The 16,165-nt window shown below is 42.3% G+C and overlaps 2 protein-coding genes across 2 annotated transcripts in view; both read right to left on the bottom strand.

Annotated features, from left to right (window-relative positions):
* Positions 1 to 6,566, bottom strand: part of DDX60 (DExD/H-box helicase 60) — a 50,885-nt gene extending 44,319 nt beyond the window's left edge. Inside the window, exons 1-5 of the mRNA XM_053403304.1 lie at positions 6,407 to 6,566; positions 2,937 to 3,140; positions 2,410 to 2,470; positions 1,722 to 1,911; positions 213 to 554 (exon numbers count right to left, since the gene is read on the bottom strand). Coding sequence (XP_053259279.1) covers positions 213 to 554; positions 1,722 to 1,911; positions 2,410 to 2,470; positions 2,937 to 3,078 — 735 coding nt within the window. The 5' untranslated portion in view covers positions 3,079 to 3,140; positions 6,407 to 6,566. The remainder of the gene's footprint in view (positions 1 to 212; positions 555 to 1,721; positions 1,912 to 2,409; positions 2,471 to 2,936; positions 3,141 to 6,406) is intronic.
* The window catches only part of CBR4 (carbonyl reductase 4), a 291,935-nt gene that overhangs the window by 39,456 nt on the left and 236,314 nt on the right, over positions 1 to 16,165 (bottom strand). The window lies entirely within an intron of this gene.

Below are 16,165 nucleotides of genomic sequence, written 5' to 3'. Positions count from 1 at the left end.
TTGTTCAGCTGATTATTATTGTCTTTTTACTGCCAGAAAGGGGGAACTGTGATTGCAGGATAGCCTGTCTCAGGTGCCAGCCTGGGATACCATGCATTTTGACTTGGGCAGGGGGGAAGGACACCATTTTCTGCCTCATCTCAGGAAGTAAGATGTCTTGGACCAAACCTGTTCCCTTTCCTTCACTGAAGGAAACTCACTCTATTATTTACCTGTTTAAAATGTGCCTGATATTTGAACAGACTATTGATGTGGTATCCATAAACTCTGATTGCATCTGATTCTTGGCCTGAAGTAAGCACAATGTTGACTCTCTTTGACAAAGTATGCAAAATAAATACATGGAGGAAATTGGTGTGCAGTTGATCCAACCCTTCATCAGCGACTATTAAGAAATACGGATAGTTGTCTTGCAGAAATTGCTGCCAACTACTCTCTAAGCAGTTCGAAAATTCAGTATGTATAGGAATTTCAGTGTTCTTTCTCAGATGAATGATCAATGCATTACGCAAAGAAAGGAAATCAGGATTTCTGAAATACATATGTTCTACATCCTGTAAGGGGGAAAAACAATATATATGAAATACCTCTCAATGTATTACAGTAATCGAGACACAGAACATTCAAAAGAGTATGGCATTACATTAAGGCTGCAATCCTGTTTTAACATACACATGGAACTCACTAAAATCTATCCTGTTAACATGCCACATATATATGGGCTTGTGGTTATCACTGAATGGAAGAATGAAATATTATTGACTAAGGAACTGGGCTTCTACACATGAAGAGACTCCCAGTGCCTTCTACCTGGCACAGACAACACACCAGACCCAAACAGACAGGTAGGTAATGGGATGTTCAGCTGTAGCTCCAGTGGCTGCCATGTTGAGAGTCTTCACTCCTCAGTGATAGTGGCGCATGGGAGAGCGAGTCAGGGACTAACTTAAATCACCTTCATTAATTTCAGTGGGCAGAATGTGAGTAAAACCTAGCTGAATACTAAGCATTACGTTAAGTTCTGTGCCTTTCTTGCACAGAAAAACAGAGCAACTGGTGGAAAACGGGGGTCCCCACCCACTTTTGGCTCTGGTCTGACCTGCCACTGCCTCCACTTCCACCACCACTTCCACACACCACACCTTAAGAGATTCAGAGGAATGCAGCTCTTGACATAGAGATGGCTCCCCTGTCCTAGTGGCCTGTCCATGGTCCTGAAATCTTTGCAGTTTAGGCTCTGAAATTACTGTATTCTGCATTGTTTTTATCCTTCACTAACCATCACTGATCAAGGTATTGTTTGTGGATTGGCTGTCAATGGATTTTGCCTCCCTCAGACTGGACAACTAAAGCCAAAACAATTACATTTTCACAGTATTGCTTTTTGATTTTGTTTTTGCTCTACTATTAATTGAGATACTTTTTGTGCTTGATCAGAATAGAAGAAAAAGCTGGTCAGGTTGGTCACTTCAACCTAGTGAGCCAGATTTGTCCCACAAGTTGGCTAAGCCTGTTTGAAGGTTTTTTATCATGTTCAAAGCCAGGTAAGCAAGTTGAATGGAATAAAACAGCTTCTTTCTCACAATTGCTACATCTTTGTATTCTCTTCTTGTGACTGAAACACCTGTGGTCAAGTTAAACAAATACCAGAAGAGTGAACACATTTTTTCCTCCAGTGAAGAAAACCACTGTACATAGTAAAAGCACATTTTACTTGTTACCTTGAAGAAAACAATGAAATATTTTGCTCCTTTGCTTGTTAAATCCAGGAGAAAGCGCTCAACTAGGTAGAAAAAGTGCAAGTTTTGTCCACGCTGCAATGTTAGTTCTCTTGCACAAGTGATGAATAATGAATCACCATCAATCAGAAAAAACTCTGACTCTACATAGTCATTCAACAAGCTGACATATCTGGATTAAAGACATAAACAAACAATGCAATTTAACAGTGGTTTTTTTAAAAATGCCATAGTGATACACATACACACTAGGTCCTTTTGGTGAAGGGCAGGTAGTATCATCATCATAAAAAACCCAGATACCTTCTTTCTAAACCACTGATTCATAAGCTAACTGAATAGTGGCTTGTAGTCATAGTGATTCCAATATTCCATTACCTTAAGAATCAGATCTTCAGAAATCCTGTTCCTGATTACACAGCCCGTTTGGGCTGACAGACACCAGCATCCAATAGAAAGCTTGGGATGACCTAGTCTAAAATGACCTCAGGGTGTTCTGGGCTAAAGCTTAAGATCAAGAAATGTATTTTCAATTACTACATACTATTTCCCTTCCCAAGACTGCCCAGGTCCTCTTTCATACCTAACAGCAGCTAAGCTAATGAAAGCGGGGAAGGGGGGGCACCTCCATTGTGACACTAAGGACAGAAGACTAGCTTATCATACATACTCAGCTTTTGGTATTTCATCCATAAGTAAACAAGTAATTTGTTCCATGCATCTCTGTAGCACTGGAAAAAGAAAAATGCAGACAGAGCTTAGATTTATCACATACATTAGCCAATTTCCCACCAAGATCCTAAATAGCCGAAGAGGAAAACTGTGTAAGAAGCTATGTTGTAAAGCGACTTCTTTTCCAAGTTTCAGAACAATTTTATAAGATCCTGGTCTTGTCCTGGATGTCAGTAAGCAAAACCCCCATCCATCCTGAAGACCTCTTCATTATGAGGCAGTGTGGTGTAGCAGTTACGAGTGTTGGGCTAGGACTGGGCATTTGAATAACGTGTGAAGAGGCACTACACATGTACCAAGTTATATGTAGTGCTGCTCCACCATGTGAGAGGGAACCCTGTCCCAATGATATGCACTCCACCTACCCAGTGTTACCCTACAATGAAATAGGATCCTGGAAAGGGCATCAAACAAGACTACTCCAAAGAATATGAACACAAATTAAAAAACCGTATAGTTACTTGCCTGGATTTTGGAAATCATACAAACATAGTTCACTGGGAACTTTCACCAAGGATGCTTGTTTGGGTTGGCTGAACGTGGAAAGAGAGGTTTCATCTCCTACTGAACTTGCTTCAGAAGCCATGGTGGGTATGGGTTTTGACATATGAATCGGTCCAGCTTTGGAAACTTGGTGTTTTACATCTGGCCCATTATTCTTCCATACACCTTGGAATTACCAAGCACACAGAGATATCATTCTACTATTTAAAAAATATTTTCATAGCTGAAAATGCATCTGAAAATACATTGACACTAATTTATGGCTGCTCAGCCCATATGACCCTATGACCCTATGATTCCCCCACTCAAGCCCCCCAAAAATCAGCATTCAGCAAAACTATTGCAAAATCACCAAAATCAAGACCTTCTTAAACCAACTGCTCAATATTTTCAGTGGAGGGGTTACATTAAGTAATATGTTTGAATGTTGAATGTGTAAGTGTATGTCTAGAGACAATGGATAAAACCAACACCATTAGATGTACTGCTGGATAAGTGTTTAATGGTTATTGTATTTGTTTAAAAACCGATAAAAAAAATTTTAACCTATTGTAAAATTGGTAAGATGCTTCACAAATGTAAACACCAGCGTTATCATTGCAACAGTCCCTCCTCATTCTCAGCAGTTCTTTGTTTTACAAAACGAAGCAATAATACATTTCGCTCCAGAGGTCAGGAAATAGATGACTTTTGCATAATTATGAAGCTATCATGGGAAGTACTCAGTAGATATGCTTTTCCTGCTACATACTTGTAACACTATGTTAGATCATTTTCCTTCTGAACAAATATGAATGGGGGGCAGTACCATCTACTAATGGATGATAGCCAGATGGCTATGATCAGAGGCAGAATGCCACTGGTTCCTAGTTTCTGACAAACACAAATAGGGAGAGCACTTTTGTACTCAGGTCTGATAAGGAGCAAAGTGTACCAAAGAACTTTGTACCTAGTTAGATAAAAATGTTGCAGCAACAATCAATCACTTTTATGAAAAACGTAAGTTGGATCACATAAAATGCCTTCAGTTTGAAGTCCCCAAAATTAGCTTAGCTATGTTTATGACTATTTTAAAACTCAACTTAAAACATTCTCTCCAGAAAAGGCCTTATGTTAAGAAATGTCAGGAGCTACATGGAAGCTCATTAATTTTTAGTATGCCCCATTAAATACTGCAAACTGTCTTCTTGAGTCTGATAAAACCCACATTCACCAAAAATCTTACTGTTAACTTCACACTCTGCCCCCCCCACCCCACCCCCTTTCCAGAAAAAGTATCCACTGGTGTCAGGAATTGTGAGGGGAGAGCGGACAAGGGGTGAAAAGAAGAGTTAAATATATTCCCTGCCATGATAGCCTTTTCTCCTGCAAGCTGCTTTTTATAATGCAAAGGAAAAGATTTAGGGACCCGTATATTTCCCCCCATAGAAGGCATGTGATTTTGAACAACGGCCATGGAAAGGTTTAAGCATGACCACACTCCTTTCTATGAGTTCCTACTCATAGAATTCAGTCTTACAAGACTCCTACAAGTGTGAGAGATTCCAGGCTGCACAGCCAGGCACTATGTGCAACTCGGCCCTTATAATGTGTTCATTTCTTTTTATAAAGCCCTTCTTCATCAAATCAGATTCTAGGGACTGGAACCCATAGGAGGTGCCAGGAGCAGTGCCGGATTTATGTATAAGCTAAACAAGCTATAGCTTAGGGCCCCACTCTCTTGGGGGGGGGCAGGAATTTAAAGGGGGGAAACTGGATGTACATTTCCAAAATATAAGATAAAAAATAAAAAAAATTAAACCTACATACAGCAACAGTGTTTGGTGTTGTGTAGACTCTTATGATGTAAGTAATGGGCCCCGCCTGCTAGCCTGCTCCCTAAAATAGCACTGGCTTGCTCATTTCTATATATAGGGTGCCTACATTCTGCATGGACTGGTTGCATGGCAACATGAAGCTGCAGACTATAAATTTCATGTTATAGCAGGTTTCTAGAGGCTAGATTATGAGTCTTTGTAAATCGTGTTTCTAAAGGAACTTTTGTTATTGCCAAATGCCAATGCGTTTGCATTATTAAGTTTGTTATGAATTAAAAAATCATTTTAAGTTAGAGCTTAATAATTATTTCACTATTAATATACTTCTTCTTAATTGTATTTCAGTTCAACATTCTTGGATAAAATACATATTTTGCTATGTGCAAATGGCTTTAGATACCTATTAGGTCCATAAATTACCATACAGCATATATTCAACACACAAAAAACAGCGACAATTTGTTGTTGACAAAGGACAGCTGGACATATAAAGGGCCCCATTACCTTCAGTAGCTTAGGGCCTCATCAAACCTAAATCCAGCCCTGGCCAGGAGGTGGGGACGGGCAGGGGGCAAGTGCCCTCCCACACCCAGCTCACTTGCCTCACTATTTCTGAACTCCTGATTACTGTATGCTCTTATTTTTCGTTCTTGCCCACTGATCCATATGTGCCCCACCCCATGTTTCCCCCCCCCCCGTGATAGTCTGACTCTGCAAATTTGGGGGAGGCTATCAGTGAGTAAGGGACGCGGGTGGTGCTGTGGGTTAAACCACAGAGCCTAGGGCTTGCCAATCAGAAGGTCGGCGGTTCGAATCCCCACGACGGGGTGAGCTCCCGTTGCTCAGTCCCTGCTCCTGCCAACCTAGCAGCTTGAAAGCACGTCAAAGTGCAAGTAGATAAATAGGTACTGCTCCAGCAGGAAGGTAAACAGCGTTTCCGTGCGCTGCTCTGGTTCGCCAGAAGCGGCTTAGTCATGCTGGCCACATGACCCGGAAACTGTACGCCTGCTCCCTCGGCCAATAAAGCGAGATGAGTGCAGCAACCCCAGAGTCTGACACTGGACCTAATGGTCAGGGGTCCCTTTACCTTTATCAGTGAGTAAACCAGCAATCTTATTTTCAGTTCCTTTGGTGTCTGAAACAGATCTATTGTGTGGATCTGATCCTAAATATATATCCTAAGCAGATGAGCGTAGATCATAAAGATCTGGTGTCCAACCACTTCCAATCCATTTCGAAGTTCACCCTGACACTAGCTTTCAGCCTTGCAGGGCTCAAGCCAGCCTGAAAAATTAAAGCCTCCCTGACTGGAAGAGCCCTGTTCCCCATCACCATGAAGGGAAGCAGGTAGCTCCCTCTGTTACTCTGTGAACTAGGCCAGGCGCTCTGCACATGCTCAAAGACACAATCACCCTCCTAAGCTGCCTAAGCAATAGCAATGTTGTTCTGCGCAAAGCTCCAGGGCGCAAACTCTTGTCTAGCTTTCACATTAAGCATGGGGACCTTCTCCACTGATGCTCAAGGCTCCTTTCGTGCCTCCCCTTTCCAAATACTCCGACAAGCCCGCACCCACAACACACACCCTTCCACCGAAAACCTCCCGCCCTCTTTTACTTCTTTTCTGCGCCGGAGAAAAGGAGATGAGCGCGCGCCTCTTCTCTCCTCCGCGACGCGCGCCTGGTCTGGAAGATGCGCGCTCGGGGACGCGGCGAGTTCCGTTTAAGCATCGCGAAGTCAGCGGCGCTGTCCAACCAGGAAAGCGTCAGCTGTTCCTTTGAGTTTCGTTTTCGTTTCCTGCTGCCCGCGATTAAGTTTCGTTTCTGGCGGAGCCTATATTTAGAACCTCTCCCCATGTGGATCAGATTGTTAAACGGCATAGGCCACACCCCAGATAAGACGCTGTGGTGGAGCACGTCGATGCAACAAGGTTAAAACGATCGCTGTTTCCTTGTGGTCCTACAAGTACAATGAACGGTGAGGGGCGGGGTAAGGATTGAGTCAGCTGCGCATAGGCTAAAACCACCTTGACGGTGACATTTGTGCAAGTTATTTCCACGTCACTAGAGATTGAGGACCTTGCGTTTTACAGCGCCTTTGCAGATTAGGCATTATAAAGCCTAACCACATTCGACTCTGTGTATATAGGCAGGATCAGTCTCTCCGAAAAGAGGCTTGAATGTGGCAGGGGGCTTAATTCCTCCCCATGCGTTCACAGGGCATAGCTGGAAGAGGGTCCCAGAGCCACTTTTTATTGCACATTCGTGAAGTTTTGTGGTGCAGGAAGAGTCGCATGCTCTCGGGCCTTCAATATTGCTTGTGCCTGCAAAAATGTTTGGGGGGGCGGTCACACTGCTTCACTGATCAGCGCGTTCCCCTGATGAAATCCTGTGCCTTTTTTTATACCGCAAAATGTGGTTTGTTTTTGTCAGGATTTTGTTGCGTCATCCAGCCAGTAATAATGTGGTTACCATTGGGGATGCATCGCAGAACAACTAATAAAGCAGAACAAATCAATCACTAATGCACTTTTGTTGTGATAGGAACATATTGCAGAACCCACCTGCAGTAAAAAAAAAAAAAAACTGGTCTGGAGCAGCCCTATGTGGAAAGGGTTACAATTATTGTGGAAAGGTGTTTTTGGTTTTTTTCAATAATTGACCGAAACTGTTTTTTGTGTATCTTGACCATTTTGTGATCTGCAGTCTTGCAGGGTGTGTGTCTTCCAACTCTCTTGATTCTGTGGTCTATGACATCAAACACTCCCAAAACAGACTTCCAAAATGCTTCTCAGTTCTCCAGGTTTCAGAGCCAAAGGATAACAGCATAGGCTGGATCTGAGCAGGAAACAGGAATTAGATCAATCTCATTCATGATAAAAATTTCATTATTTCTAACGTTCTGGTTGCTCCAGAGTCCTGTGATGACTGATTCAGCTGCGCGAGGAGGTAACTTTACCAAGGGTGTTGTGTTGGATCCGCATTTAAGTTCCCATTCTCAGCAAACAGTCCTAAACCGTAGTTCATATGCACTCGCCAGCTAAGTGGTTATGGTTTTCGTATTTGTATTGGTTTTTAAAAAAATGTAAAAAAAGAGGCAGGCTCCAGGGGGCGCTAGTGCGCTGCTGCTTCTTCAACGGCGGAGATTAGAAACGGGGGGAGTTTTCGCCGGAAGCTGCCTGAGTAATTAATCCGACATGTTTTGAGTGCACGCGGGAGTCACGTGGAAGAAAGTGGGGGCTTCCTTCTGAGTAGCACTTAATTCTAAGCTATCCAAATTGCGGGAAAACTGGAAACCTGAAGCAGCTTGCTATATCAGAGGCGGGAAAAAGGGAAGTCACAGCGAGGCATCCCTCACAGAAAGCGCACGAGGAAGAAAGAGGTTTCCATGGAGCACCAGCGGTTTCCGCAGCAAGCTGTCAGAAAAGGGGAATTGCGAGGTGTTGCAGGGACTCCAGGGAAAGTGAAGGGGGTCCTGTAGTCCAACCCCTTCCGAGAGACGGGAGGACTCTCTTTCCACACGTTCACCTGCATTCACACCACACGTAGACCGCAAAGCACATACGACGGAATTCACGTTATCCAGAAATATTTCGGAAGAAAATGGTGTCTAGCAAAAAAAAAAATAAGTGAAGGGAAAAGGAACAGCTTAGTGAAATCCACCGTTAGGCAGGGGGACAGAGCTGAGGAGCTCTTGCAGACAGTAAACACCTGCTGCTGCTGCACTTGAGCTTTTCTTGCAAATACATCGTTAACCCAAGTCTCAATTCAAAGGAAACAGTTGTCTTAATTAAGCACACAAGTAATAATATGGGCTTGCTCACCTTACTCTGTACAATCTTAAAAGATGGGCCGTTTCAAGATTTCCGGGCATTAGCAAAGGAATGCATATAAGCATTACTGGGAATCTAATGCATGAAGGGCTCTGGTGGAGAGGAGACCATATTTTGCAGGCAGAAGGTCCCAGGTTCAGTCCCTGGCATCTCCAGGTAGGGTATGTTTGTTTATAAATATATAGAGAGGGACCACTATTTATATAAAAAACAATATGAAAATGTGAGCATATAAAACTGTTGTGGCAATGTGTGTTCTTTATTGCTTGCATCAGTGTGATAGAAACGTTTTCAGCAAGCATTTAAAAGTTAGAACAGAAAGCACCTGCTGAATGTCTATTGGCAGCGGATTCCACAAGGCATCTTCCGGTGTTCCTCTGACTGCACAAAAGTTAGTCCCATTGAGCTGCAATCCTTATACTCACCTGGGAATAAATCCAATTGAACTCAGATGGGTTTGCTTCTGAGCAGACATGTATAGGGTTGCACTGTTATATTTTCAGCTTGTAAAAAGTTCATATGTACTGCCGTTACAAACACTCTTTCTGCTGCAGTGAGGTTTTCTGTCCATTTTCATTGTCATCGCCACCTCAGGGAAAGAGAAGTACCGTAATTTGCCTTTGACCTGACACCATAAGGGATCCTCCACAACCGCTTTATTCAGCATTCATCCTGATTTGATTACACAAACCTTAACTTACTTCGTGGTTAGACTATACAACTTTTAGAATACATCTGAAGGCAGCCCTGTATAGGGAAGTTTTTAATATTTTATGTTTTATTACGATATTATATCTGTTGAAAGCTGCCCAGAGTGACTGGAGCAACGCAATTCGCTGGGTGAGGTACAAATAAAACAACAACAATGTCCTGCCATTACTGAGCATTCATTTTGATTTGTTTATGGGGCATCCATCCTTCATTCATATTTATTTCCTTGCTGGAAACATCTTCCTGTTGTCTTGTTCACCTCACAACTTTTCAATGCTTTTACTGGCACTTGCCAAACCACCAAAAAAAAGTTTGGTTTGTAGCAGTAGGGCAGGAGAATGCTTTAAATCCACTTTAACTGTGCGAACTCAAAGTTCCAGTATGCATTTGGAATCCTTCCCGCAAAATACTGACGGTCTGGAGGCACTCTCAGTCATTATCATCATAACTGAAATGACATATAAGGAGGCCTGGAAGCCTTCTGCCATCACCTTCTGGAGCACCTGTCTATTAGCCAATCAAATAAGAAGGGGGGGGAAAGCCCGAGGACTCTCCAACTCTGTGGAAATTCTTTCCAAAAATAGTCCTGAGTCGCCAAGTGCCTTCCAGACATTTCCCTCAGCGTTTGCACACTCTCTTGCTCCCATCCTCGCCTTGCGCCAGAGTTCCCTTTATCTGTTTGTTTTTGTGGCATTTTATCAGTCAGACGCTATGCGGGTTAAAGGCTGGTTAAATATTGAGTACTTTGGCACATTCCCACAGCAGAAATTGCTCCCTTGTTTCCCCACAGAGCACAGCCCACATCCGTTTACACTGTCTTCTTTGTTTAGCGTGCACACTCACACAGCTTCTGTCATCGGTACGCAGCTGTCCGCATTTGTCTAATGCCAACAGCCTTTCATACTTGCAAGGTAGAAATCCTGATAGGCAGGCTCACTGGCACACACAAGCGGTTGGTAGGAAGAAAATGAAATCGCTTATCGTCTTCCTTCTTCATAATAGGGAAATTTGAGGAAGTGTCTTTTCAAGTAGTCACCCCGTTCCGTAATAAACTCGCACGAGATAAAACTCCCTTTCAGATTTAATCATATAGTAAACAACATTGGGAACAAATGTTAGGGCTTGCACCCTGCCTTCGTTATTCCCACCTCACAACTGACTGTTGCTATAAAGAGATGTAGGTAATTAGGATGATCCTATTAGACAAAATGAGGTGCTTCCTGCCGTTCCTTCTGAGCCTGTCATCTGTTGTGTGTGGCACATGGCCTGGTGTCCTGGGGCAGGGGCAGGAGGTTAAAAATGCTGTCCTATCCCCAAGGCTGAAGTGAGAGTCAACTGCCAGCCAATCGGTTTCCGTACATAGAAGTGGGGTACCGCCTTGTTCTTCCTCTCTGTGAGCAAAATGTTTGGGGCAGGTCCTGTTTCAAATCAAGGCAATTCATTTCCAACACCTCATATATTTAAAGCAACCCCTGCCCCTCAAAGAATCCTGGGACTTGTAGTTTATACCCTTAATACAGCTATAGTTCCCAGCACCCTGCAAAAAACTACAGTTCCCAGGATTGTGGGTGAGGTGTGTGCTTTAAATATGCTTAAAATGTACAGTACACGAGCAAAGTGGAACTTAGGAAACTTCCATATACCGAGTCAGTCCATTGGTCCATCTAGCACAGTCTACACACAGACTGGGAGTAGTTTTCTAGGATTTCAGACAGAGGCCTTTCCAGCTCTACGTGGAGATGTGTTCAGTCTGAGATCCCTTGCATACAAAGCATAGCAATGCTGTACAGACAACATTTCCAAGAAAGTTGAAGCTATGACTTCCAGACGTATTTAATCTGCCACGCCATGCAGCATTGGCTGTCCACCCAGAGTTCCAGGTGAGCAGATATTATCCTGTGCAGTGCACATTATCATTTCCCCAAACATATATTGCCCTTCGTGAATCAGGCAGACTGCTGATTTTCCTCAGCATGCTGGCACTTTGTACACGTGGTTCCCCCCCCACACACACACACACACAAAACCAGAGTTGAAGCAAGCAAAGAAGGAATTCTGTCATGTGCTGGTTTCTCTTTGATGCATATGCATTAAATCATGCCATCCTAGATTGTTGTGTTTCCCCCAAAGACATAATGTGTCTTTCCTCCACACATAGAGCATGAGACTATTGTTCTCAAGGTCATAGGTTCAAGCCCTACATTGGGCAAAAGATTTCTGCATTGCAGAGAGTTGGACTAGATGACCCTCATGGTCACTTCCAACTCTATGGTTCTATTATTCTCTCCACTCCAAAGCTGAACCATTGAAAAAGATTGATTATGAAATATTTTATTTTAAAAGGATGAATAAAATGTTGAAGAGATGGTGCTCATCAAACACTTATTCTCTTAAAATGCTTTATGAAGAGTGTAATAGGAAGAGGTTCTTTTAATGCAAGATTGTGTACAGTATCAAATCATTACAATTCCTATATACCGTATTTTTTGCTCTATAAGACTCACTTTTTCCCTCCTAAAAAGTAAGGGGAAATGTGTGTGCGTCTTATGGAGCGAATACAGGCTGCGCAGCTATCCCAGAAGCCAGAACAGCAAGAGGGATCGCTGCTTTTGCTGCACAGCAATCCCTCTTGCTGTTCTGGCTTCTGGGATTCAGAATTTTTTTCCTCTTGTTTTCCTTCTCCAAAAACTAGGTGCGTCTTATGGTCTGGTGCGCCTTATAGAGCGAAAAATACGGCACTTGAGGGCAAGCAGTACTGTACAGCTCTCAAATGCAAGAGCAACATGCTTGTCTGCTTCCAAGAGATGCTTCCATTTTCATACGGAAGAAGGATTCTGTGTCTTCTTTGCTTTTGCATTTCCTCTTTTAATGTACAGTAGGTGTTTTAATTTAGTACATTTGTAATTGTTGCATGAACAAACCATATTTTAAAACTTGATATATCAAATATTATAATTATATGGGCAAACCTAGTTATACGTAATATATTTGATGTTCCTGGAGTAACAATGTCCTGTTTTCCAAATCCCTCCCAAAATTAACACCCTCCCCTGGCAAAAAAGAGCAGGTTTTTCCCATGGCTTCAAGATTTCCATCTTTAATTACACTACAAATCCCTATGCAGCAGCCTGGCCTTGGCAACTGTGAGCTTGCTCACTGTCTTTTCCTCTGTTCCAGGGATTGGAGAAAGTTTTCCCCATAGTGATGATGAGGACTGGCAGCTTACTCTGTTTTTAAAATGAAATCTAATCTCTGTGGAGTGTTCTCAGTGTGCTGAGTATGAACACATGTGGGATTCACTTGTGGTTTATAGTCTTTTAGAGTCTAACAGAAAATAAACCCTAAATTGAATCTCACAGACCCAGAAAATGTTGACTTGAAAAATTAGGACTGTCATCTTTTCTATCTCTCTGATATGAAATGTTTTTGGTTGGGGTTTTTTTTTAGGGGGACAGTAACTCCCCACAGCTCTGGAATATACCGCATATAGGTACACAAAGCTTTGACTGATGGAGAATCCAAAAGAGTCACCCTCTGCTCTTAACACTATTTTGCTATGAGGGACTTTTGCATAGCCTTCCATGGTATCACTTTCACCTCCCTGTCCAGGAAGTTCCTTGGATTTCATTGGCAAAGGAACTTTATAGCTCAGCTGTAGTTCGTGCTTCTTCACCTTATATCTAAATCCTGCAAGCTCCACTTTGCTTTTTAACTGTCAAGGGATATTAAATCATTAGAGGAATAAATCCTAATTCCATACATGAGCCATCTGGGCTCTCATGGAAAGCCACTAATGGTAAAGCCATTTTCCAGAACCACAGCCACGTGCCCATAAATTTTATTTTGCCTTTGTGCCCCCCACCCCCAGTGTAGCCTTAGATTAAGCATATTCAAATTGAAGGTGCTGCAATATTTACACCAACTTGACAGGAATAAGTGCAAATTTGGCAGAGCTATACAATGTAACAGATTTCTTCGGTCCCTGTTATATATGTACAGTAGTTTACAAATGTCGTTGACTGTTATTTTTTCCACCCCCTTTTTTTGGAAAGAAACTTCTTTGACCAAGCTGCTTAGGAAAGAGATAGAGCAATCTGCTGTATCAGCTATATGTAGGCTATATGCTTGCACTGTGTTGACCAGTCTCTGTTTCGAATGTAAAATCTTCATCTTTCTTGCTGTAATTGCATTATGTTACAAATTTATGGATTTCAGACTTGAGTATGTATCTAAACCACTGAAAGCTTATTTGATCACCCAAGTGTGCCTTCCTCCAGTACTGACTCACTGTTAAAATTCTGAAGTGTCCTAAGCTACGTTGAACAAGTGACAATGGGGGGGGCGGGGGGAGAGAGAGAGAGAGAGAGAAATAGGAAGGTCACAGGGAAAATGAGAAAGATTGACAGCAAGGTTATGTCTAACTACACGGTACCTTTACACTGCTTCTGTACTAGTTTAAGCCTCATGGCTTCTACTACAAAAAATCCAGGAATGGTAGCTTGATGTGGCTCCTTAGAATTTGATGTGGAAGATCTGCAAGTCACACTCCCAGAACGGCAATTCCCAGGGCTATATAGGAAGCAGTGCTGTATCAAAACTGTCCTCCAAGTTCTTAGAAGTTCTCTTCCTCTGTGGAAAAGTCCATTTTCTGCCTCATTCTTAGGGGACTTTAGAATCAGCTCTGAAGACACTGTGTTAGATGACTGCCTAAACACATGGTTTCTGCATTTCCTTCCTTTTGATATTTACATTGTGGTTTGGAACTTCATTGTACAACATGGAATATGTGTTTTTTTCTTTTGTATGTTCTGTTTGCATATTTGGTTGTTGCCTGCTAAATAAATATAAAAAGCAATAAAAATAGTTAAAAATAATTACTTTTGAATTTCTTTAGAAATTTTGAGATGGCCTTATGTTTGTGGATTTTCTTTCCAATAAACAAATCTCTACAGCCTCCCTACTTCCTGAACTGAAAAGGCCCTATGGGAAGTGTTTCCTAGTAATGTCTTTCCCTTGGCTTTAAGTGAAGCATGAGCATCTGGGAAGGCTGCATACATACCCCTGAGGAGGTGTTAGGATATTTCCGTTCCACCTTAAAAGGGAGCAGGATGTTTGTGTCACAGCCTGCGTATTTCCTGTCTCACAGGATGTTTCTGTTGTCTGTTCCTTTCGTTTTTTTCTTGTTGTCTGAGCAGACCGAAGCAGACGGTCATGGTTTCTCTGTTCTGACCAACGCTGAATAAACTATAAATATGCTCTCCTGCTGTGCACCTTTTGCTGTGTGAATTCTGCTGAAAGAGTGTGCACAAGTCCAAGAATGTGGCTATCTTTTCTTGAGGCTTCGTGCCGCTGATTGCTGATATTGCCTGACTACGGGAGGTCGATGGATCGTCCGGCACCGAGCTCTGGGGCTCAGATGGACTTTATCTCCCTGGCAGTATCCCAACAGATTTGTAGAATGAAAGGAGGCATATTCACAAACACGACTTGGCTATTTCAAAAGTAAGAATGACCACCAAAAAGAAACCCTGCAGCCCTCCCATGAGAAGTTTCCCCCTTTCTTTCCTCCCCTTTGATGATTTACTGATGCAATTTCCTTTCTCATTAATTGATGGAGAATAGTTAGAAGAAAGATGATATTTTTGGCACAGCACTGAGAGGAAGTTGCCTTCTAGCAGGTCCAGTTATTTGTCCATCTGTCTTCTGCTCAGACTAGCACTGGCTTTCCAGGGTTCGAGGCAGGGGTCTTTCACATCATCTGCTACCTGATCTTAGAGGCTGGAGGCTAAAAATGTCAGGGATTTAATTATGTGAAGCATGTAGTCTACCACTGAGCTATGGTGATTCCCTCAGGTTTCCTGGGGGGAAGGAATGATGCTTAAACATCATCTGTGTCTAGTACAGAAAGATAAATTTAGAGGAAGACAGAGGTAAGGACAAAAAAGAGCCAAGGATGCTTTATTCGTTAGGATAGTGCTCTAAAGTTTTAAACTTCAAGCGTTTTCTGTTGAAAGTCGCTTTGGGGCACTTCTTTTTGACCAAAAGTTAACTCATCAATAATTTTGTAAATAAAGTAACAGTGCAATCCTATACAAGTAGTTTAATGGGACTTACTCTCTCTGTTCTAGCCATCATTGCCAAACAAAGAACTCAAAAGCCCACTCAGGTTTCTGCCAAAGGCTTTAATGTGTAAATTAGATTGTTACTTAGGCAAGGGACAGGTTACATTTTTAAAATTTATTTTTCAGATTGAAGCTATTTTAACCAGGGCTGTATTTATAAAGTTGGAACTGGATATGGAACAACTGATTGGTTCAAAATTGGGAAAGGAGTACGACAAGGCTGTATATTGTTTCTCTGCTTATTTAATTTATATGCAGAATACATGATGTGAAAATGAATCCCAAATCGGAATTAAGATTGCCAGAAGAAATATCAACAACCTCAGATATGCAAATGACACAACTTTGATGGCAGAAAGTGAGGAGGAATTAAAGAACCTCTTAATGAGGGTGAAAGAGGAGAGTGCAAAATATGGTCTGAAGCTCAACATCAAAAAAGCTAAGATCATGGCCACTGGGCCCATCACCTCCTGGCAAATAGAAAGGGAAGAAATGGAGACAGTGAGATATTTTACTTTCTTGGGCTCCATAAACACTGCAGATGGTGAAAGCAGTCACAAAATTAAAAGACGCCTGCTTCTTGGGAGAAAAGTGATGACAAACCTAGACAGCATCTTAAAAAGCAGAGACATCACCTTACCGAAAAAGGTCCATATGGTTAAAGGTATAGTTTTCCCAGTAGTGATGTATGGAAGTGAGAGCTGGACCATA

Source organism: Podarcis raffonei, chromosome 9, assembly GCF_027172205.1.
Source record: "Podarcis raffonei isolate rPodRaf1 chromosome 9, rPodRaf1.pri, whole genome shotgun sequence".
Taxonomy (NCBI): Eukaryota; Metazoa; Chordata; class Lepidosauria; order Squamata; family Lacertidae; genus Podarcis; species Podarcis raffonei.
This window is presented reverse-complemented; position numbering and strand designations above follow the sequence as displayed.